The sequence below is a fragment of the Mauremys mutica genome, chromosome 1 (genome assembly GCF_020497125.1).
Source record: "Mauremys mutica isolate MM-2020 ecotype Southern chromosome 1, ASM2049712v1, whole genome shotgun sequence".
In the NCBI taxonomy this organism is placed as follows: domain Eukaryota; kingdom Metazoa; phylum Chordata; order Testudines; family Geoemydidae; genus Mauremys; species Mauremys mutica.
Window position 1 is genome coordinate 108,088,863 of NC_059072.1, and position 24,138 is coordinate 108,113,000.

The following is a 24,138-nucleotide window of genomic DNA, read 5'->3' on the forward strand; positions in this document are numbered from 1 at the left end:
AATCTAATCCTTCCAAGTCTATCTATACTCAGCTCTGCCCACACGCTCAAACTAGCTAGATGTACCCACTAAACTGATCGGCAGTAAAATAGTCAACACTGCCATTGGTTTCAATGTTAAAATCCTTTAGATGAAGGGGATACAGTTCATGCTTCTGTTACAACTATCCTTTCATTCATTCATCTGCAGACTCAAGTGCCTCACTGTCTCACAATATCACATTCTGAATGTTTCCTTCAAACCTAAAGGCCCTAAAAAAATTCTGCAGAAACTAATGATTGTATGCTGTACTGGAGCATCTCTGGCCCCATCAAGTACTACTCAATCTGACTTACATCAGAAGTAGATTACACAGTATCTTGACAGTGTAAATAGCTAATTAATGTCAATTTCAAATCACTGCTTCTGCTCAAAGCAGGCACCAGAACAGGCAGGGTATGAACCATTGGGAGGAGACACTTGAGAGGAAGAAAGACAATTGCACACAAAACCAGACACCATGAACAGCAGATAAAAAGCAACAGGTCTGGGAGGAGTTGCAGAGACAAATGCACACTCCTTGCCAGTTGTCTGGATTATGCATTTGCAGTTCTGTCCCATCAGTGGCCAGCCACTGGTGTAGATGCACAGATGCAAACCCCTTCTACAGACACGAAAACTGGAGCTTTCCTAAGTGGAGCACACCCCTGTTTGAAACCTGGGTAAACGAAACTGGTGCAAATTGCAGCTTGCCCTATCTAAAGCAGGGGTTTACACCAACACAGTGCAAGCACACCATTGTTTTACAATTGAGAGCTGTAATTGGGACAAATCCCCAGTCGAGACAAGGCAGGAGAACTCAAATTTAACAAACTAAATCAAGGCTAGCACAAGTACGAGGATATCCCGATAGAACATCTGGTACAGTTGCCCCTGAATCCAAGTAGTTCAGAGTGTACACCTGGCTTCACAAACCTTTTTTCCCCAAACAGTCTCTTGCTGTGAGAATTATAATCTTAACTTTATCTAACAGAATACAGTGGATGTCCAGGATAGCTGTTATGCAGAACCTGACATACCACATTATGACATTCAGAGTGGTTCCATCACTGGGGTACCAAGGACACCACATCCACTCAGCAAGATTAGAAAATTAATAGAAATAAAAGGAAGTTAAGGCAATGCCAAATCTGTGAGACACTCACAGGCATTAATAGAATAAAACAGCTGTTGTCTTTGAAAGATCCATGCAGGAAGACTGTATGTTAAATACTGGGAAGTACACTTAGGCACTTTCCAATAGGAAGCCCCCAAATAGCTGTGAAACAATAGTGAATAAGTCAGAAGACAAACATAAGTCTGAGAGGCAATTTCAGAAGTGCTAATGAGCATATGTGCAGCTAAGTATCACAATATCTCATCTGAAATATTGTCCCAAAGTCATGCCTGTGATGCACAGGTAAGATCACAATTTTACACATAGTATGGGTTGACTCGTAACTCATTTCTGTAATGGTATAATGGTATTTACTACTAAGCTAGTCATTATTTAAATCAATGGGAGAGGCAATGTTTTCTAGGAACCCCCTGCAGAAGGCAAACAATAACCTGGAGGAGTAAAGCTACCTCATTCATAGCCATTTGGATTTACGCCCTCTTGCGATGGACAAATCTGATAATATTCTCATTCTCCATAATGAGCCGTGTGTTTTGACCTCTTCTTGAACCCAGACCTGATTTTGTAGTGTAGGCAATTAACCACAGCAATAACTTTCACAGATGTATTTTGTATGTATATACATTCAAATAGACTCATTGTTTTGGGAATGATCAACATTACTCCTTCTCTCTTTTTATTGTAGTGTTTTGTGCTATTATGTTGAAGCCATTCCATAATGCTTTGTAAGTAACAAGTCTTAACCACAGAGCAAAGTACAGGTATAAGATGAAAACATCAGAGTGGTTGGATGCTATGGCACTATTGTATTGTGTGAGTTGCTTATACAGTATTCCCAGCCTGTGCCTTTTCGTAAAATTTGATAATGCTGAAAGCTAACATCTAAAACCAAAGGAGAAATAAAAGCACATATCACTAGGAATGACAGAATAACCAGAATTAGTGACACAAGATTAGTGTAACAGGAAGGGTTCAAAGGGCAGAAACCAGTAGCAACAACTCTTAACTCCTTTTGCTAAGGCTGGCAAGAATGCTAGCAAAATATCTATACTATGACCCAGAATTGTTGCTCGACGCAATGCCTAGAGAGAACTGGAAAATGAACAATTCTCACACTGTTTGGAGTAACACAGAACATGACTAGAGGGGCAGAGGCATCTGAATAATAGTGCCCAAAGCCCAGTTAGGAAATATTTTATAATTAGGACTAAAATGTGTTTACAGAGAGAAAAAAATAGGACACTGAAGTTCAGCAGAGCATGTTTTCAAGGAATGCAGGAAACACAAAGCAATGGAGGAGCACACTGGGGAAATAGAAAGCGTTCAAAGATAAATTAAGTGCATGCCCGCAGGATATGGGCAATTTCTAGCTAAAAATACTGTAGGAATGAATAGAATCCACACAGCATGCACAAAAACACAAAATATATCATGGATAAGAGAAAGGCATAAGCAAGGTATGAAATATTATATACAGAGAAAGAGTGGAACCATTGTAATATAGAGGGAGAACAAAAGTGATGAGTGTGAAATTAAAATTACAGAAGATTAAAACAATATTCCTCTCCAAGTAGAATGTAGATAAAAAAATAAGGCCATTTAAGGAGAGAAACAGACACAAGGAAAGAATGAGAACAATTCACTGATAGGAGACAGAGAAATTCTCTTTCATTTGACAGTGTCCATTTTCCACAAAGAATGAGGCAGGTGAAGAATACAGAAATGGATCTGAAAAGTCAAAAGGAAGAAAGGCAAAATATTTTTAAAAGTTTTCATATGCCAGCAAACTACTAGGAAATTAGACATCTTAGAAGAACTCCAGGGCCATATGACATTTAACCACAAAATTCTGAAGTAACTGGCCTACACAGAGAATCTTAAGAAGGTTAATTTCAAAATTTACTTAAAATAAGGTAATAAAGCTAAAGTAACAATTTAAGAAGAAATTTGAGGAGTCTCCAGAAATCTGTAGAACCATAAACCAACCTTAATAAAGGAACACAACAAGAACACACCCAGAAGGCTATAATTTCACTGAGGGCAGACAACACAGATTCACATCACAGCAATCAAGGCTAACAAATATAATAATTATTTTTACTTTTAAAATATTAGGAAGGATGCAATTTATCTAGACTTTACAAAGCCCTTTAATATAGTGTCATGAGACTCCCATCTACAAGGTAAGTAGGATAATTATGAAATTATTGAATACAGAGCTGTTATTAATATAAAAACAGAATATTTATAAGAGTGGGCCATTCAAATTACATGTATTGTAAGGAAGACCATTATTTGCTCTATGCATTTATGAATGGTATACAAGGAGAAAGTTGTTAATCCTTTGAGATTCTTACCCTCAAACTGCCATGTCAATAAATTGCACCAAGTTAGGCAAGGAAAGTTTCAAACACAGGGTCAGGTGGAAGAATGCCACAATTACACTTGCTTTGGGAAGTGAATTACCCTGAAATATGCTGTAACTATTGCTTTACAATTCTTTTACATTAATAATATCAGTGGAAGAGATTAAACGTTTTCAGAGGATAATGGTGTCCTTTCTGCTACAAAAATAGTAACTTTTTCCCTAAGAGTAGGAAATATACCCTTGGCAGTGTTCTATTACAAGTATTTTACATCTGTTATACTAAATGACTGATGTATAATTATTCTATCTGATGAATGTTGATAAAATAGAATGACAGCTGATTCCTGTACTTCTCTTGACCACTACATTCTAATTGGCATACAGAGCCAACCTATTATGTGCTTCAGCAATACAGCTGCTTTTGTAGTACAAGTATTTCAAAGTTCAAAATGTTTAGTGCTCTCCTGAATAAATCATTTTCTGAGTAACTGATATTCTATTATTTCCCATTCGCCCCATATATAAATATAACTGATCCTCAAGTATCCAGAAATTGAGTTGGATTTGGTATCACTTACAAAAAGAGACACATCAATCCTAAAAATTAAGCAAATTTTTTCTTCCAAAGTTTTTAACAAAGGGTACTACTTCTACACAGAAATAGGATGTTGCAGTAGTGACTCTCACAGCCCAGATCAATGGGCTCATGATGTGACACTAAAAATAGCTGTGTAGACATTAGGACTTGGGCTGGAGCTCAGGTTCTGAAGCCTAGGGAGGGGAGCAGGCTTCAAAGCCAGAGATTCAGCCTGAACCTGAAGCCTGAGTCTGTAGAGACAGGCTCAGAATCGCTGCCACGGGATTCTGCTTGCTACGGAGATGTACCAATCCTGCAGCAGGATCCATGTGGCCAGACTGATGTACTTGCAGAAAGCTCCACTGAATTCAATGGGAACGCAAGGGTCTGTCCACGTAGATCCACCTGCAGAAGTGCAGCCAAAATATATAGGTTCTGCCTAATTTCCATGAGTTGCTATGGTCATAGGAATACTGTCAATTTAAGTAGCTACGGTAAACTTTTTTTTTTTTTTACCTACAAGAACAACACTGCCTTACGCTACTACAAATGAAAGAATTTTAAAAATCTAATTTAGCTGGTAACTACTTATTTGCTTTACTTTCTGCATTTCTCCAAGTGTAGACAATGGGGGGAAAAATGCAGTACTACTACTTTTAATTCGTTTCACTTTCAGTATCCTAGTGCTCAATGTTTGGGTTTCAAACCCTGCACAGGAACTTTCTCTAAGAACTATTTTCAGTCAGATAGGTAAAACCTTATTAATAGTCTATGATTTTATAACTTGGTTTTAAAAAAAAATAAGGGTCACATTTAAATTGACATCATCCCTTTAAACAACAGTATGGTATCAATCTGGTTTTTAAAACATACTAGCTCTGCTAGATTAAACCAGTAATTTGTTCCAATTATTTTGAGCCAACAGAGGCTTGTGGTTTTTAAACAGGTGCACCCAATTGCCATTTAACACGAAATCAAGCCAAGTAACCGCCAGTGATGTTAAATGACGGTACATGAGAGCAGAGGGCCAGGGTCACAAAGATGCGGAGTTGGGAGTCACCTTACCAGCCCCATCTCACTACACCCCCTTTCCAACGTGATGCAGCCCGAGCTCCGGGAAGGTCAAGCCCGGACTCAAACGGGGGCCTGCTAGCGGCCCAACACGGCAAGATGCTGGAGTGGGCGGCGCCGTCACCTTCAGCGGGACATTTGGAGCCGGTCCCTTCACCCCTCCCCCTCGCTCAGCCCCCCCCCCCGCCGAAGAGGGAACAAGCCTCCACCGCCTCCCGGGGCTGAGGCGCCGTCTGTCACTGACGGGCGGCGGGCGCAGCAATGCGGGACCCCCGCTGAAGGGCGCCGGCGGCTCTCCCCGGGGTGGCCCCGCCCCCCGCCGGCTGGCAGGCCCCGGAGGTGCCCTCGGGCCTCGGCCCCGCGCGAACCCAGCTCCCCGCCCCAGCCCGCGTCCCCCGGTGCCCTTCGCAGCCCGCCCCGCTCACCTGCGTCCCCACCACCACGATCTGCGGCAGCTGGATGATGTCGGCCCCCACGGCGTTGAACACGTCCTGCAGCTTGTTGATCACCGGGATCAGCGCCTCCATGGCGGCGGCGGCGGCGGGGCGCCCGCCCGGCCGGGGACGCGGCGGCGATGAACGGGCCCGGCCACCAACGGTTCTAGCTCCCCACCCCCGCCGGCCACTACCCACCACGGGCGCCGGCCCCGCGCGCAGCCCGGCCCCAGCAGGCTGTGCGCGCGCCCCCGCTGCCGGGGCGGTGGCAGCCGCCGCAAGGCCCGACGGGAGTTGTAGTACCAGGAACCTCGTAGCGCCCTCTAGTGGCTCCCGGGGGCAGCGGCAGGCTGAAGCGGCGCAGGCTGCCCGGCCTCGCCCCTGGACCAGAGGGAAATGGTGCAGCAAAAGCCCACGGGCGGCTCCAGGCCCCAGCACGCCAAGTGCGTGCTTGGGGCGGCAAGCCACTGGGGGCGCTCTGCCGGTCGCCGGCACGCCTGCGGGAGGTCCGCCGAAGCCGCGGGACCAGCGGACCCTCCGCAGGCAAGCCGCCGAAGGCAGCCTGCCTGCCATGCTTGGGGCGGCAAAATACCTAGAGCCGCCCCTGCTCTGGCCCACCCCCATACCATAAACAAACCATAGCCCTGAATTGTCATTAATTATTGTGCCTAATAGAACAACAGATACTCTACTACAGAGGTGCTGCGACTGGGGATGCTACTGCACCCCTTGGCTTGAAGTAGTGACAGCCCCAATACAGGATTTCTGCCCTCAGCACCCCTACTGTAAAAATTGTGGCAGCACCACTGCTGTACTAATACCAAAGTCCCTGCACTAGGTAACCACAGAATAACCAAACCACCAGGCCTTCCCCAGCTGTACAGTGTTTATTTACTACCCCCAGGTTTGCACAGCACCTTCCCTGCTCCCTCCATAACAGGCTCCTCACAATACTCCCAAATTCCCCCCCTTTGCCCTGCCAAGGTGCAGACGTAGAGATTAATGGGGGTGAAAAAACACAAGAGAGACCCTCAAAAAGTATTCCTCAAAATGCTGTGGGATTCCTGCCTTGCGCATGTGCAAGTTAACTCTGCCTTTCACCTCAGTTGCATGCATTTTTATTTCTGTTGTAAGTAATTTTCAGCAGTCACTGTGAGGAGATGGCAAATTAGCATAGGACACAACCTGGGGACTGATTAGCACCAACCCTCGCACTGGGATACGCTGGAGAACAATGTCTCTGAAATGCAATCCTGGGAGACAACCTAGTTGTTGTAAAAGCACAAGTGCCCTGTCTATGCTATAATTTCCATTGCTTCCGCTGATGCAGCTGCACAGGTGTTGAATTACAACTCTGAAGTTTGCTAGAGCTCTGTTAACACAAGTAATTAAAAATGAGTGCATCAGCTTTACCTCCTAAGCAACTTGTCTGAGGGCAAATTGGTGCACTTCCTCAGTGACATTAACCCTGCAAGGTCATCCAAACAGGTGAAAAGGGTAGCCAAAGGGATATGAAAATGCTATAAATGGACAGAAACAAAATTAATAGCATTAATTTTCATAACTTGCCACGTTTAGTAGAGTGGAGATGGGCCCAAACCCCAACATTCAGATCCAGATCCAAAACTTCACCAAAGCAGAAGTAAAGCTGATCTAGCATTTCAGCTCAGATCCGTTTTACCGGGAGTCATGAGGGCAATTGCACATGCACAGCAGGGGGATGCTGTGGAGAGGACCTCAAGGACCTTTTATCCTCCTGTACTGGGCAGGGCCGCCCAGAGGATTCCGGGGGCCCGGGGTCTTCGGCGGCCGGGGGCCCTTCTGTTCCGGGACCCGCCGCCGAAGTGCAGCCCGGTCTTCGGCGGTAATTCGGCGGCGGGTCCCGGAACGGAAGGGCCCCCCGCCGCCGAATTGCCGCCGAAGACCGAGCTGAACTTCAGCGGCGGGTCCCGCTCCGTCTTCGGCGGTAATTCGCCAGTGGGGGGTCCTTCCGCCCCAGATCTGAAGGACCCCCCGCCGGCGAAGACCGGGAGCGAAGAAGCTCCTGCGCCCAGCCCCGCAAGAGTTTTCCGGGCCCCCTGGAGCGAGTGAAGGACCCCGCTCCAGGGGCCCCGAAAAACTCTCGTGGGGGCCCCTGTGGGGCCTGGGGCAAATTGCCCCTCTTGCCCCCCCCTCTGGGCGGCCCTGGTACTGGGCTTTCATTGGGGGCTGGATTAGAAATGAGGTGTTGATCTTCTATTGTAATTTACAGTAATTGAGAATGGGGTGTTTGCAGAGTTTAGCTTCTGGCAGCACTAACAGAGGAGTCCTATATTCCTCAAAACGTGAGTGTTTATGGGAACCCACCAAGACTGTGGAGGCTGATGCCAGGAACATATAATCCCTTGTCGCCACACTTATGGCACACAGTGAACACTACCACACATCTAGAGGACTGGTGTACCATCAGCACTCACAGCGACACCCTGCAATTGAGTCAGTTACATAACCTATTCTCCCCTAAGAGATATCTCCCTTTACTTGCAGTTATATTCTTGGCTTCAGGGAAGAGCAGCAGGTCATTCCCCCACTCTCCAGCATCTGCTGGGAGCATCTCCTGTATGCTTTTTGTTGGGAACTGGGGACTCCTCGCTTTTCCCCTTTTTGTCTCTCTCCTGGGAGTTAGGGAGTTTTATGGTTTCCTCCGTCCCTTAGTCTCCCTCCTCCACCCCCACCCCCAACCCCCCACGCAATCCTGTATGTCCTCTGTTTATCCCCAGTGTCCGGAAGTCAAAATGCCTCTCTAATCCCCCTAAAAAAAAAAGTCTCCCTCCACCCCACTTCCAAAAATAAACCTTGCTCTGCAACCAAATTTCCTGATGCCCCCCTCAACACCACATCATAGCTGCCTTTTGTCTGCCCGCACAATAACCCCATAAAAGGAAGGGAATCTCTCTACCTTGCTGTCCTAACACATGGCACCTTGGTTTGGAACATTTGTAGAAACTTAGAATTGGGCTGGCTAAATGGAAACTGCTGGAAACCATGAAGGAAAGGACTGGGGTAATTTATAGGGGGGAGAGAAAGACTACAAGTGATAAGCAGACTCTATAATATGTAAGGCATCAGCAATATTTGGCAATGAGATGGATCCCAGATTTAAAATCAGATGGATGAGGGTAGAAGAAAGCTATCAGCCAGATTTATTAGCTAACAGACTTTGCATTAAATGTGTTTTTGTTATGTCCATAGCATCTAATTACTGGCAAATCACATCCCAAACTGGCTTCTGCTAACCAATTTTTGCATTTCACCTTGCTGATCAAATCACATCTGATGGGCTTTATCCCTGCCAGCAGGAGCTCATATGACCTATTATACACAGAAATGATAACATTGGGAAACTATCCCCAAGTCCTGAGCACCGCTCCCTAAATATCTACAGTACACTGAAACCAACTTCCTTTATGTTCTGGCACTGGACCGTGTTCAAAGTGTCTCTAGGCAAGGGACCTTTCTGTTGCTTGAGCATCCCCACTCCTATGCCCTATGCTCACTGATGTTCATGCTAAGTGATCACTCCATTATATTTATTCAGCTTGGTTGCTTATTTTAAAATCATTGGCTTTTTCACCTGTTCTCTTCCTATCTGTAACAGCCTCACTCCAAAGCACATAAAATGAGTTTTAAAGAAGGTATATAAGGTAGCTTGTTGAGCCTTTATAGCATGAATACAAGTGTTCACTCAAGAACTACCAAATGAAAGAGTTATGGATATAATGGAATTGAATTTTGTTAACTTTTACCCCACTATTCAGCCAGCTGTAGTACTGACACCCCAGCACTTGTTTGAGTCTCTGTGACAATTAAGTGCTGGATGACATCATGCTTTGTATTCATTCTATGGATAAATTGGTCAGTCCTTTCCCATTTCCGCCAACCATCGAGGGGTGACAGGAAGGTAAAGACAGAAAAGGGGAAAGAGAGCAGAGTAAGTCTTGTCTCCTCAATCAGCATGGGATCTTCTCTGCACAATTCTTATTCCCAGTCAGTAAGATGTATTTTCCAGCCATATTTGGATTTATTATTCATTTATGTTTTCATAAGTGAGACATCCATAGCAAATGGAATCTCAGTGCTACTGGAATGACTAATATTTCATGACAAAAGTTTAAAGCAAAAATTAATTAGTCATAAATTAATATATTCATGAAAGAGAAAAGCAGTTAAAGCTCATGCAAGGTAAAGTGCAGAAAATTGTGCTTGAATGACTGTACTACCAGGGCCGGCTCCAGGTTTTTTGCCATCCCAAGCAAAAAAAAAAAAAAAAAAAACGGGGGGGGGAGGGGGCTATGGAGTGCCGCTGCAGAAGCCAAAAAAAAAAAAGCCAGAGTGCTGCCCCTTGAAAAGTGCCACCCCCAAAGGGCTGGAATGTGGACCCTTGAAAAGGGCCGCCCCAAGCACATGCTTGGAACGCTGGTGCCTAGAGCCGGCCCTGATTGTACCTGATGGGGAAAAGTCCCAGTGGAATGTATTATTCCCAATAATGATACAGTAAGCCATTGTGATTATCCTACAGTGGTATCCATTAACCTTTGGAATGCTAACGCTCAAGTATTCCTGTCAGGCAGGAACACTGATGTCATGGGTAGCAGGTCGCATAGGCTGGGGAAGGCTGTACCTCCCCGAACAACCAGGCATGGCCCTGGCTCCCTGCGTGCGGCAGCTCCAGTCCTGCTCCTACTCCAGCCCCTGAGTGCTCCAGTTGGGGCTAGGGCTGGGGAGGCTGCGCGCTGCCCACCTTCCTGGTGCTCTGGAGCTGTGGAGGCTGGAGCTGTGCATGCTGCCCACCTTCCCGGCGCTCCAGGGCTGGGGGACTGGGGCCATGCTCCGCCCGCCCCACCGAGCTGGGAGACTGTGGTCGCCCACCCTCCCCTGTGCTCCAGGGCTGAGGGGACTGCGGCCACATGCCACAGGCCCTCCCACGCTGCAGAGCTGGGGAGCCTGCGGCCACATGACACCTGCCTTCCCAGACATCCGGGGCCGGGGGAACTGCAGTACGCCCTCCCGTGCTCCGGAGCTGGGAGGACTGGGGCTGCGTGCTGCCCACCTTCCCGGTGCTCAGGGGACTGCGGCTGCACGCCGCCCACACTCCCAGCACTCCAGGGCTGGGGGACTAGCCTGGGGCGGGACTGGGCAAGTGGCTGCGGTGGGGGAGAGGCTAAGGCAGAAGAGGTGGGGCTGGGGTTAGCCTCTCCCAGCCGGTGGTTCACGTGCCACCCAGGACTGAGGTACAGAACCTGAATTCTGGATCCTGGGAATTGACGGGGGAGCTGATGGTTAGACACCTGAAATTGCAGGCTGGCTGTTGACCAAATTTTCCTGTCAAACAAGTCCAGCCTCTTGGTGTCTTTATTTTTCGGTGTACTACTGGCCTGTCCCTTTCGTTGATGATGGACATGACCAAGGACCCCGCTGGAGGATGGGTATACAGTCAAATCACTTCACATGGACTTAGTACTTCTTTTCCACCTTCTTGCAGGTAGGCAGAATAGATGAGGCGGTCTGCCACACAGACTTAGCAATTTTTAGGTCCCCTGGGTGGACGGGCAACATGACCTGGGCCACGGTAGAGGAGGATATGATATTAAAGAGGTCGTCGGACTCCTCTGCTAGCTCCTCGACCTCGAAGTTCAGCTTGGCAGCCCCCCTTGTGAGCAGGGCCTGGTGCTCCTAGAAGTTCTTCGGGAGGGATGTTCATTTGCCAGGGGCCTGCCACTGCTTCGTCAGGAGACGACGAAGATGACTGCACTGCAGGGGGAGGGGCGGCTTCCCCTTGCTTGTCTGGGGATGGCTCCTTGAGCATTAGGGTGACCAGATAGCAAATGTGAAAAATCGGGAGAGGGGAGTATGTGTGTATGGGGGTAATAGGAGCCTATATAAGAAAAAGACCCAAAAATTGGGACATCTGGTCACCTGATTGGGCATTGGTGTCACCACTATGTCAGATTCAGCACCGTGCTCCAACTCTGGTGCCAGCTGTGTCGGGGGCAGTTTGTCTGATGTGGCCTGGGAGGAACGGTGGAAGTATGGGACAGGCATAACACGTACACCCTACAGGTTCCAATACTGCTACTGAGCAGGCCACTGTCCCTGCCTCCATACCGCCACTGCAGGAGCCATGCCAATGGCAATTAGTTTTTTGTTTTTTTTTTTTTTTTTTACAGGCGAGGGGCTGAACTCTTTCTGACTCAGACCATTGCCCTTCCAGTGAGTAGGGCAGGGCTGTAGGTGCCTGAGACCGCCAACTGACCCTCGTCAGCAACAAGTAAGGAGAGGGCGAGGATCAGTGCCTGCCCAAAGAGCGGGACTGGGGAACCAGAAACCGGTGCTATGATTGGGAATAATCCCGCACTGGGAGGGATCCATGCCTGGGAGACCGCTTAGTGATAGTAATCTGCACTGTGGTGATCGCTGGTGGGAGATCCAACAGTGCAGTGGGTACAGGGATCGGCATCGTGACTCAGGTGTCCCGTGCCTTGTAGGTGGGGACCTTGGTGGAGTCTTCTAACCGAGGCTGCCGTGCTGAGGTCCTAGACCATAGTGATGGGGATTGATGTCTGTGGTCCAGGGTTCGGAAATGGCCGCTGCTTTAGAGGATGACCCCATAACTTGCTTGCCCCTAGATGCCGGGGCCTTAGCCGGGTCCATTGCCTGGCTATACATCGGCGGTGCTGGCTGGCCTACTTGATCTTTGGTTGCTGGGCACAGATGGCCCTATGAGGGACTGGGACTCCCTGCTGCTCCCAGGAGTCCGAGGTTTAACATCCCTTCCAACATTTTATCATAATTAATTATAACTGGATATTCTTGTTTTCCATATAGATGTCCAATCTTTGTTTTAATGTTGCCAAGTTCTGGTCCTTAATAACTTCCTGTAACAATGTGTTCCAGTGTCTAATTGCGCGTCATGTGAAAAAGTATTTCCTTTCATCCGTTTTGAATTTGCTACCTTTTAATTTCATTAAATGTTCCTTTGTTCTCATGTTAGGAGTCAGAGAGAATATAAGTTCCCAATTTATCTTCTCTGGGACCATTCATTATTTTATATACTTTTATCACGTCTCCTCTGATTCATTTCCTTTCTAAAGAAAACAGTCTTTTCAATCTCTCTTCCATATGGATTTTTCCATGACCTTAAGCATTCTTGTCACCCTTTTCTGAACTCCTTTAATTATGCAATCCCCTTTCTGAGACAGAGTGACCTGTCCTACACACAGCATTCTGGAGGCTGCAGCACTAAAAGTCATATAATGGTAAGATATTTTCCATATTATTATTCTCCATCCCATTCCTTATGCATCCTAACATCTTATTCGTTTTTGACTGCAGCTGTACATTGAGCAGAAGTCTGAATTGACCTATCTACAGCCATTCAATTCCCTTCCTCAGAATCTTGCAAGGTGTAGGGGTACTTTACATTTTCCCCTCCAGCATGCATTACTTTGCCTTTGTCAACACTGAACTTAACTCGCCATCATGCTGCTCATTTAGTTGGCTTGTTTAGGTCTCTGAAATACCTTAGTCCTCTAGTTTTGATTAATCTAATAACTTTGGGTCAGCTGCAAATTTTGCTACCTTCTCTACTCACCCTCATGCCCTTTTTGCAGATCTTTAATAAATATATAAACTCCCGATTGCCAGCTCAGGCTAGAGCAATAGGGCAAGTCACTTGCATGCGACAATCAAAGAAATGCTAAAAAGTCACAGTGTATTCAAGCCTATCCACTTGTTAGAACAGATCAAAAGGAGATGTATTGTTTTCACCTATCTGCATTCTGTTGTCTGCTATCTCATTACATGTAGTTCCATTATGTATACCCTGTAATTAGCTAATCCTAAATCAAAGGTATATTTACTTGATGTTTAAACTTCATGAAAACTGAGGAAAGATTGTTTGGATTGTTGTAACTAAATGTATTGTGTATGTATCTGTAATTGGATTGTCCAATCGGGATCCGAGCCTTAGAACTGTAAATGAAGAAGCATGCTAACTTCAAAGCATGGGTCATTGTGTTCGACAATGGGAAATCCACAGACCCAGTTTGTGTTTAGTCCGAGGAAAAGCCCATGCTGGAGCCACTTGCCAGATTGCCTCCCAGGGAAGACACCTATAAGAATGGATCTAGGGAGCAATCCGTATCTCTGGATGTCGACTAGGTGGAATACTGAGTGATTGAACAGATACCTAGAGCGATTCTAGGTAATCCTGAGAGATTTATGGAACACTAGCAGATTACAACATTTTTGTAAGGTTGCCAGGCATCCAGTTTTCGACCGGAACGCCCAGTCGAAAAGGAACTCTGGTGGCTTGTCTCTAAAAGTCCAGTAGGTGGCACAGTGGGGCTAAGGCTGGCTCCACATGGCTCCCAGAAGTAGTCGATATGCCTGGCTCTTAGGCGCAGCTCCCATTGGCCTCGCCTGTGGGTATGGGCAACGTGCAGAGCCCCCTGGCCAATGTGCCTAGGAGCTGGATATGCCAGCTGCTTCCGGGAACCACTTGAGGTAAGCACTGACCAGCCACAGCCCACACCCCTTCCCACACTCCAACCCCCTGCCTGAGACCTGAGCCCCCTCCCACACCCTGACTCCCTCCCAAAGCCCACACCCCTCTCCTCTCCTAATCCCCTACCCCAGTGCTGAGCCCCCTCCCACACCCAAACTCCCTTCCAAAGCCCGCACTCCTCAGCCCTCCCACATCCCAACCCACTGCCCAGCCCTGAGCCCCCTCCCACACTACAAACCCCTCAGCCCCAGCTGAGAGCCCTCTCCTGCACTCCACAGCCCAAGCCCCCCCACCCTCCCCCGAGCCCACACTCCAAGCCAGAGCCCTCATCCCCTCCCGTACCACATTCCGCTGTCCCAGCCTGATGAAAGTGAGGGTGGAGAACAAGCGATGGAAGGGGGGGGGGGAAATGGAGTGAACCAGGGGGTAGAGGCTCAGAGAAAGGGTAGGGCAGGGCCTCAGGGAAGGGGCGGGGCAGGGGTTGGAGCAAGGATGTTCAGTTTTGTGCAATTAGAAAGTTGGCAAACCTACATCTCTGCTGGACTTACAAACTTTGACTCACGGGTTAATGTATTTTACCTGCTTTCATCTCTCAATAATTCATTTCTTTTTCTTACCCGATAAACCTTTAATTAGTTTACTAGAGAAACTGGCTGTCAGCTTTGTCTTTGGCGTGAGATCCAGAGAATCCATTTACCTGCAGTAAGTGACCAACCCTTTAGGGTTGGGAGAAATCTAATGTGAGGTGATTTTTTGTTTTAGTAACCTTTCATCACAAATTTGTTTGTCTGCAGAATTCTATTTTTTTTCCCAGTAAAAATACCCCAAATATTCCAATTCCATTAAAGAACCTGAACCTTTCTACTAGGTGACTTCATTGCCAAGGCGACCTTTGACCTGACAAACCCATGCTTAGGTACATGATATTGTCTAGAGAAATTACATTTCAATGCTTGAACATATTAAGTCAATGACCTGCTTTTATTCTTTTGCCACCATGCTTTGGAATGGCATTCATGATAACAGTTTTTATAGTAATGACATAAGAACGGCCATACTGAGTCAGACCAAAGGTCCTTCTAGCCCAGTATCCTGTCTTCCAACAGTGGCCAATACCAGGTGCCCCAGAAGGAATGAACAGAAAAGGTAATCATTGAGTGGTCCATCCCCTGTCACCCATTCCTAGCTTTTGTCAAACAAAGGCTAGGGATACCATCCCTGCCCATTCTGGCTAATAGCCATTGATGGACCTATCCTCCATGAATTTATCTAGTTCTTTTTTGAACCCTGTTATAGTCTTGGTCTTCACAACATTGTATGGCAAGGAGTTCCACAGGTTGACTGTGCATTGTGTGAAAAAAAAACACTTCCTTTTGTTTATTTTAAATCTGTTGCCTATTAATTTCATTTGGTGATCCCCTAATTCTTGTGTTTTGAGAAAGAGTAAATAACACTTCCTTGTTTACTTTCTCCACACGTGTCATGATTTTATAGACCTCTATATATCCCCCCTTAGTTGTCTCTTTTCCAAGCTGAAAAGTCCCACTCTTATTAATCTCTCCTCATATGGCAGCAGTTGCATACCCCTAATAATTTTTGTTGTCATTTTCTGAACCTTTTCCAATTCCAATATATTTTTTTTGAGATGGGGCAACCGCATCTATACTCAGTATTCAAGATGTGGGCTTTTTTGACTGCCGCTGCACATTGAGTGGGTGTTTTCAGAGACCTAGCCACAATGACTCCAAGATCTTTCTTGAGTAGTAACAGCCAATTTAGACCCCATCATTGAATATGTATAGTTGGGATTATGTTTTCCAATATGCATTACTTTGCACTTTCTCAACATTGAATTTCATCTGCCCTTTTGTTGCCCAGTCACCCAATTTTGAGGGGTCCTTTTGTAGCTCTTTGCAGTCTGCTTGAGACTTACAAAATAGCTCAAGATAGGTATCATCTGCAAATTCTGCCACCTCACTCTTTACCCCTATTGAAGTAATATTCAAAATAGCTTCATATCATCAACCAAAATTTATGTTTGTACAGACAGCTTCCCAAATTGAAATAAGCCTAGTTTGAAGTAAAATAAGCATCCACATGACGTTTTGCATTGGTTTAAGATCACACATTAAGTTAAGTCATTACAATCTTATATAGACAAACCCTTAGTCTCCACAGTCATCTATATGCTCGGCACTGTATTTTAAATCATTTATTAGGACAGCAATAAATCATGGACAGATAGTCAACAATACTTAATGATGTTTTATTTTACGGCATACAAACTAAGTATTCAACAGGAATTAAAGTGCTTAATTTTACAATATGCCAGCTCCCATCTTTATGACCAAATATACATATGTTACACAAAATCTGCAAATATTTTACATTCATATTTCTTGACCAGGAAAATTACCACTTATATTTGCACAACTTAAATTTTGCCTCTTTTTTGAAATTTTGCAATTCAGTGTAAAATCAGAGCAAAATTTACCTCTTCGAAACTTTAGGTTTTTTTTTTTTAAACAAAAAAGTCAGTTTCTTCCAAATTAAACTGCAAACAGTGTTTTTATAATTGAGAGATTCTAATGCACTGCATGTATATCTGATATTACACAGAAGGGCTGATCCAACTCCCACTGAAGTAAACAGTCTAACTCCCATTAGCTTAAGTGGTAGCAGGAGATATCTTACTGTATGTAAAATAATCTTCTTCTATTGCAAATGGTTCCCCATATATAACAAACTTGCCCTCCTTCCTCTAAACATTATGGCACCTCTGTGTAAAAGAGGCTTTGACACAGTTCCCTTCCCTTTCTTGAACATTGCCACCATAAATAGTTTATGAATCCACAAGGATAAACTATAAATTGAAGTAGGTTAGTATCGCACATTGACAGAAACAATATGTTTTATTCATGGAAACCATCTGCTTTACCATTTAGTCGAGAAATAAAATCTACATTTATTTGGAGGGATGGGGATGACAATGCCATGAATAAATGTGAGAATAATTTAATGAAAAGGCAGTACAAAAAGCACATTGAATATTTAGACTGAATTTCAGCTTATAAATCAGTTGGAACCAGTAAACAGGCAAGTAAAGTAGATCTCCTTATGTATTGATTTTTATCCCCTTAAGGTATATACAATTTTGTCAAAAGACTACTTATATTTTTAATCCACAGTGTACTTTTGATTGTAAAATGCTGTCTGAATCAGATTATAATTGTCGTAAAAATATATGTTAAATAAATCTCCCTATTGTTTTATTAAAAGGAGAGAGGACTAAAGAAGCAATCTGATTGGCATATGTAAATTTCCATCCAAAGAATATATTTCACTACAGTCCAATGGGTCAGAACCATATTGGTAAGTTAACAACCTCTTACCAATATGGCCATGAAGAAGATAACAGCTGGGTTAAAACAAGTTCTCCTTTTTATAGTTCATTTGAAGCTCATCACAAACAGTACACTACAGAGTTAAACCCATACCGACCTTGACAATTTTTTTTTAAGCATTAGAAGATTCTGCTCATACAGTTGTTGGTATTGCCCACCCCCATTCCTTATTATTTGAATTATCTGCCTGAAAGCAAATTATTTGTTCTCAAGGATTTCCACCTGCTTATTCTCACCTCTGCCATTGTTAAGTTGTTTTGGAGATTGCAACAGTGTGATAGAGGATTATGAACTTGATCCAGCTCAATTTTGAGTTGGATCTGGTCCTACGAGTGCAGGTGAATGGCAGTAGCAGCAGCACGCCTAAAGATGGAGTGATCCTGGTTTTCATGAGCATGCCTTCAGAGAATATAGGCCAGATGTAGCGCTAGTGTAAAACATCATAGCTGTTTAGGCTCCATTGGAGCTATGCCAATTTACACCAGCTCAGGATCCGTCCCTATATACTTTCATGGATGGGTCTCAATTTATTATTTAGAATTATTTCCATATTATTTTTGTTTAAAACTTCCTGCAAGAAAAGCAGGTTCTTAGAACAAGAACTTGTTAAAAAAATGGGAAAAATGGCAACTTCTTTTTTTGAAATTCCATGTTTTGAAATTAAAAGTTTGACCAACTACAGACGTTGTAAAAATGGGAAAAGATTTATTAAAAGTATTTGAAGTTTTCCCCATCTTTTCAAGTTTCAAAGTTTTGACCACTCTACTTAGAACCTATTTGAATTCTTGTCTGTAACCTCTTCTAAAACCTATACAGGCTTGGGGTATGTGTTTTGTATTTAGTCTCCCTGCCTCAATTTATCCCATATATTAAAATGGAAGGAATAATACACCTCTAATCACACAAGGGTATTATGAGGCTTATTAAAGGTTAGTAAAGAGCTTTGAGATCCTCTTTGTAAAAAGCTGCAATTATATGATGCACACACGTACTTTAAATATTTTCCACATTCCACTCCAATGAGAAGAGAATGTTTTTCTTTTTCAGTGCTTGCTTTTTAAAAAAAAAACATTTTCCTGTTGAACTGGAGTACTTAAATACAAAAAATACTCCTGTCAAAGTCAATAGAGTTGAAGCTGCAAGATGCTCCAGGCATTAACAGCTTTTAATCATTCAAGTGTAATTACATGAAGCCATAATAAAATAGATAGGAACAGTAGTGCAGAAATGTTTAAGACATATTAAAAATAATGCAAAGAGTTTCCAATCAAGATTCTGTTCTTGTAGACATCAGGAAAAATATGTTGAAAAAATAATGTTGTAAATCTTACCATTATTTGTCAAATAAATGCAACTAATGCTTTTTGATTAGCCATAGTTCTGGTAGAATACAGAAAAAAATTAAATCTAACAAAAACATTAAGTAGTCAAATATTTGATAAGCTCTAAATTGCACAAAAATATCCTCCATCACATAAAACATTTTAAAATGAGCACTTCTTGAATATAGGGGTCACAGAGCTTAAATACTGTAGCTAAGGCATTCACATACATTATAAATGAATGCCCATTTGTCACTTACACATATGTAGCATTTCTTCATGCTACTAAAATTATCATTTGTCAATGTTTTCTTTCAGGAACTTTGTTTAAAAAAAATCACTCAGGGCTGAAATTTGGACACAATCTAAACATTCGGGTTGGAACATTTTTTTCTCCATAATTCAGATGTTCTAATGTCATGGAAATTAAAGCATAGCAGTTACCACTTTCAGTTTGTGTCTTTACAGTCAGAACATAAACCTTAAAATTAAACAGAAGCTTTTACATGCGGTTATGTGGATTAGCCTGTGAGGTACTGGGTAAAATATTTGGAGGAGTTGTCACTGGGTCCAGAAAAGCAACCTCTCTCCTTCACTGTCTGTACCTTTTTTTTCCAGAATGGTTGGCACGTGTCTATACTTGTAGAATGTACACATAACAATCAAATAATTCTTGCTTTTCAAAGTCTCCCATTACGTGCTGACTGAGAAGAGAATAGGTTTTGAGCAGACTGTTTTATTACTGTATAATAAAGTGAAATAAATTATTGGGTCAAAAACCTAATTACAGATTTACATGAATGTAAATGTGAACGTTATTCACGTAGCTGAAGTTGCGTAAATTAGATCGACACCCCTCCAGCGTAGACCAGGACTACATGATTTCCAGGGTATTGGCACTCAAGGCTCCCAGAACCAGCAGTCGCCTTGGGAACTCCTTTTGAAGGCAGATATCCACTGAGGAGAATGGCCATGGAAAGATACAATACTGACCCTCAGGTAGTTCTTTCTGGCCAGAGCTCAGCCTATGCGTTTCCATGCCCTAAGCCTGGATGTTCCCAGGAGACGGTACCCATTTGGGGAAAGAAGGCAAAGTCACCCTGCACTTTCTGTGTGAGATGAGCAGACCCATGCTTTAGTCTGCCCCTGTGCACCGGCAAGAATCTAAGGGTATGAGTGGGCCCAACTTTAAGGGAAATAGTATGAAGTGGCTTGAATTTCTTTAAACTTCAAAAGGATTTTTAAAAAAATAAGTTGTACATTATATACTGTATTAAAATAAAGTAGTGAACAGGATTACATGCAGAGCAGCCTAAACCTAGTGAAGACTAAGGGACAAACTGTGCAATGACATACATCCTGGGCAACCTTATGAGGCCAGATTCTGATCTCGCATGGGTAAAAATCTGGACTAACTCTGCTGAAGTCAGAGGGTTACACCAGGTTTACACTAGTACAACCGAGATGAGAATCTGGCCCACTGACTTCAGTGAGGTGGCGGAAGAGTTAGCACAGAATCTGCTGTGACTGCCTTTTACTCACCCTGGTCTCCCTAAGTATTGGGCAACACAAAGATTTGGGATGCTCAGAAGTAAATGACATTAGGTGAATGACTATACCTAAGTACAACAGTTGACTGAAGGGTAATCTTTCACCCTCAATGACGATTTTAAAAAAAAGGGTAAGGTCTGTCAGAGTGACAAAAATAAATTTTGGGTTAAAATAAATCTTGACTCAAGTTACTAATTTTTATTTAATTGTAAAGATAGGCCCAATCAAAGCTCTGGATCCATCCCCCAGAGTTTTTGAGAAGACTGTATCTAAATCTGAACTTTGTGACTTGGGACCATCTTAACTAATTGCTGTATTTTAGAAAATAAAAGACTTCATTTAGGTTTTTAAAGTCAGAAATTGATTAACTTGCTCTATTAGAGAGACAGTCATTGCATATGCACCATAAAGACCTATAGTTCATCTAAAATGTTACAGTGGAATCCTCTTATAGCAGAGTCTATTTGCCTCTACATAAAAGACTACTAGAAATGAAGATTCATCACGGGCCCAATACTCAAAGCCTGACTCTCACAGACAAGTCTTTACTCCCAAGAGCAGTCCTACTGAACTCAATAAGAGTAAGGACTACTCATGCAAGTCAAGAATTGCAGGATCAGACTTTATATCTGAGTTCATACAAGAAGGCTCTAACATGATGTATAATCCTTGCAGATAGTTTTTAGTGATCACTAGCTGATGCAATATGTGTATTGGTGAAAGTTAAAACACTTTAAACACGTTCCAAGTGTTCCAATGACCATAAAGGCAAAAAATATATGATCCCAGAAGATCATTTAAGATCAGGATGTTAATTGCTAAAGCACATACTGTATTTTAGAAGGTAGCACCGGCACCTTGAAAAGATAACAGGCACAGAACCAAACCAAACCAAAAAACAGACTACTCTTTTTTAAAAACACAGCTGGAACTCACAAATCCATTACATGCCACTTAAATTACTGCTATTTAAAAAATATTCTTAATGTATAAAAATATCAAGATCAGTAGGTGTAAGCTAGTTAAACAAATCACTAAAGAGTGATTTTTTTCAATTTAGAACCCTCTTCTTAATTTACAAGAGAAAACATGCTTTATTTTAAATAAATTACAGACTAATAACCTATGTATTGTCATGAAGCAAAATCAAGTACAATTTTTTCTAACACTGTACATATATTGTACTTTATTTGTATTTTAGCAATGAATTTCTAAACTGAAACAATTAGATTCTTTTCCTGATAAACTGACAAAAGCCAATATTATTATAAAAGCAATTTGCATTAAAAAAGTGAATATAACATATGTACAGCATTGTGTAAGTAGTTCTATAAACTAGATACAATAAACCCAACTGTCCCTGTATATTTCACTACAGATCTATTTTGGCAACGTGGAGGTATATCTTTTTACTGATAAAGTCCTAACATGTAAAGGATGCATCAAATATCCACATTCTTTAATAAAGTAGCAAACTTTAACCCAACAGCAAGCGAATCATACAATGCAATTTACTTTGAGACAAACAAGAAGTACACTAAAGTTAATAGGTTTTGTTCTTTTAATGGCATTTATGTTTTAAAAAAAAATTCTGTGGAATGGATCTGTACATTAACTTTATTGACAGAACATAAATATAAGAAAATGATCTCTAAATAGATCAGTATCTTTTCAACATAAAGTGCTAAGAGATGCATGTAGTAGTTAGGAGAATTTGCTTCTTTTGCTTGAACAAAGAAAAATCAACCAAGAATCTGACTGGATTATTTTAAAACACAACATGGTCTTGAGCTTCAGCATTCGGATTTTTTAGAAGATTCAGGCTGTTCCTCTAAACTCATCTGCAATTCATTTTGACATTCCGGTGTCTCACCTTTGACAGCTAAATGGATGACTTTCAACCATTTCTCTTTCAGTTCCTCACTGTCTGCTGCAAAGCTGTGTACAGATTTGGACTGGGTCAGTTTAAAGCTATGTGGGAGGTCAGCACTTCTTGGAGTGTCATCTACTGCATAGCCCAGTAGTGGAATTGTAGCCAAAGCTTTAACATCCTAGGAAAAAGAAATAAATCCTGATAAAAACCTGCTTTGGTTCACAATACAGGCTGAAAACAACTCCTTGACTATTCCCAGACATGAAGAAAAGCTCTGTGTAAACTCAACAGTTTGTCTCTCTCACCGACAGAACCTGGTCCAATAAAAGATACCTCACCCACCTTCTCTCTCTTCCCATATATCCTGGGACTGACACTGTTACAACACCACGGCCTACACAGATTTCCCCTTATTCTCACATTACATGTCTTTCCCCCCAGATGCCCCAATGGGGCAAAGGAGTGAGGGGGGCAGGAGGGATTTCCTATTTGTTTTCACGCTATTTCCTCGCTACATACCTGTGGAGCACCATACATGTACAGCACGAGAGCTTCATGTTTAGGAATAACACACCAAGCTTTCTGCCAAGGCTTTGATTTTTCCATATATTGAAGAAAGCTACATATGACACTGTTTCCAGAGACTTCAGCTGATTCAATCTGTGGGGAGACAGTACAAAGTGTCAGAAGGAAAATATTTTCCTTGAGAAAAATTCAAGTTTTCATGATGCTGACAAGAATGCATAAAACAGGACAATTAAATACGACACCATTTATAACAATTTGTAGAAGTTTCTCAGAGATGTTCTAAGGTGCTAATGAAGAGCCAAATCTTGGCAAACTTCTGCTGAAGATCATGGGAGTTTGCTTGATTAAAAACTGAATAAGGGCCTCAGGATTGAATGTATGAAAAATAAAAATGTATCTAGATATATATTCAACCTCCACTGCCTTAAATATGCCCAATCTGCCTTGCTCCCTCCAGAATTTTTTTTAAAGTGCAGGTGGCAGAATCACCCTTAACTTTTCATCTACCTCCACCAATGGATAGTTGCCAGATACTTTAATATCTGAAACAATCTCTCCGATTTCTAGCATGTCCACCATGAAGGCGCCCAAATGTTACCAGCAACCCATCACAATTACACTCCTCTTTTGGCATTCAAAATTTTATGAAGGCATCCAACAGAAATGTATTTTCAAGGATCATACTGGAATTCAACCATTAACCCTGGGTAAACCCAAGAGAAATAACTAAATACATTAATGGAAGAATATTGATAGAGTGATCTATTACTTGGACTCAGCCATCTTGGGAACCTGTAGAGAGAACATGCATGATGATTTAGTTGGGAATTGGTCCTGCTTTGAGCAGGGGGTTGGACTAGATGACCTCCTGAGGTCCCTTCCAACCCTGATATTCTATGATTGTGTAGTGTTAAGATTTTATTGGCATGAATTTGGGATAAATGCATTTCTCAGAAATGGCAAGAATTTAATAAAAACTGACTTGGACAATAATGTATATAAATTGGTGCCTATCCTCTTTATTCCCTGCCTTCAACAAACACACATTTCTAGACCTGATCGTTGATGAGATATTGACCTTACCCTGCACCTCACACACAGAATTTCACAAAATGTTCACATTTTAGGAAGAGGAAGGAAGGAAACATTTTGAAGCTACTTGATTTGCAGTGTTTTAATATTGGATTAGTGAACAGACTACAGTTATGCTGGGCAACTTCTCACAGTGACCACCTCTACTTGTATGTTACAGTGCATGTGTTATATACTTTTTCCCCCCCAACCAATTTTTCAGTCAATCAATCTTAGT

The 24,138-nt window shown here is 42.9% G+C and overlaps 2 protein-coding genes across 7 annotated transcripts in view; both read right to left on the minus strand.

Annotated features, from left to right (window-relative positions):
- DNM1L (dynamin 1 like) overlaps positions 1 to 5,822 on the minus strand; it is a 53,086-nt gene extending 47,264 nt beyond the window's left edge. For 2 of the 4 annotated variants that reach the window (XM_044990133.1, XM_044990143.1), the window contains exon 1: positions 5,598 to 5,821. In XM_044990133.1, coding sequence (XP_044846068.1) covers positions 5,598 to 5,699 — 102 coding nt within the window. In that variant the 5' untranslated portion in view covers positions 5,700 to 5,821. Of the gene's footprint in view, positions 1 to 5,597 lie in introns of all 4 variants that reach the window. The other 2 variants (XM_044990124.1, XM_044990152.1) reach the window with 2 other exon arrangements.
- Positions 5,823 to 16,403: 10,581 nt separating this feature from the next.
- The window catches only part of FGD4 (FYVE, RhoGEF and PH domain containing 4), a 205,445-nt gene continuing 197,710 nt past the window's right edge, over positions 16,404 to 24,138 (minus strand). For all 3 annotated transcript variants that reach the window (XM_044990282.1, XM_044990291.1, XM_044990301.1), the window contains 2 exons: positions 22,821 to 22,961; positions 16,404 to 22,479 (listed from right to left, as the gene is read on the minus strand). In XM_044990282.1, the coding sequence (XP_044846217.1) occupies positions 22,222 to 22,479; positions 22,821 to 22,961 (399 nt within the window). In that variant the 3' untranslated portion in view covers positions 16,404 to 22,221. The remainder of the gene's footprint in view (positions 22,480 to 22,820; positions 22,962 to 24,138) is intronic.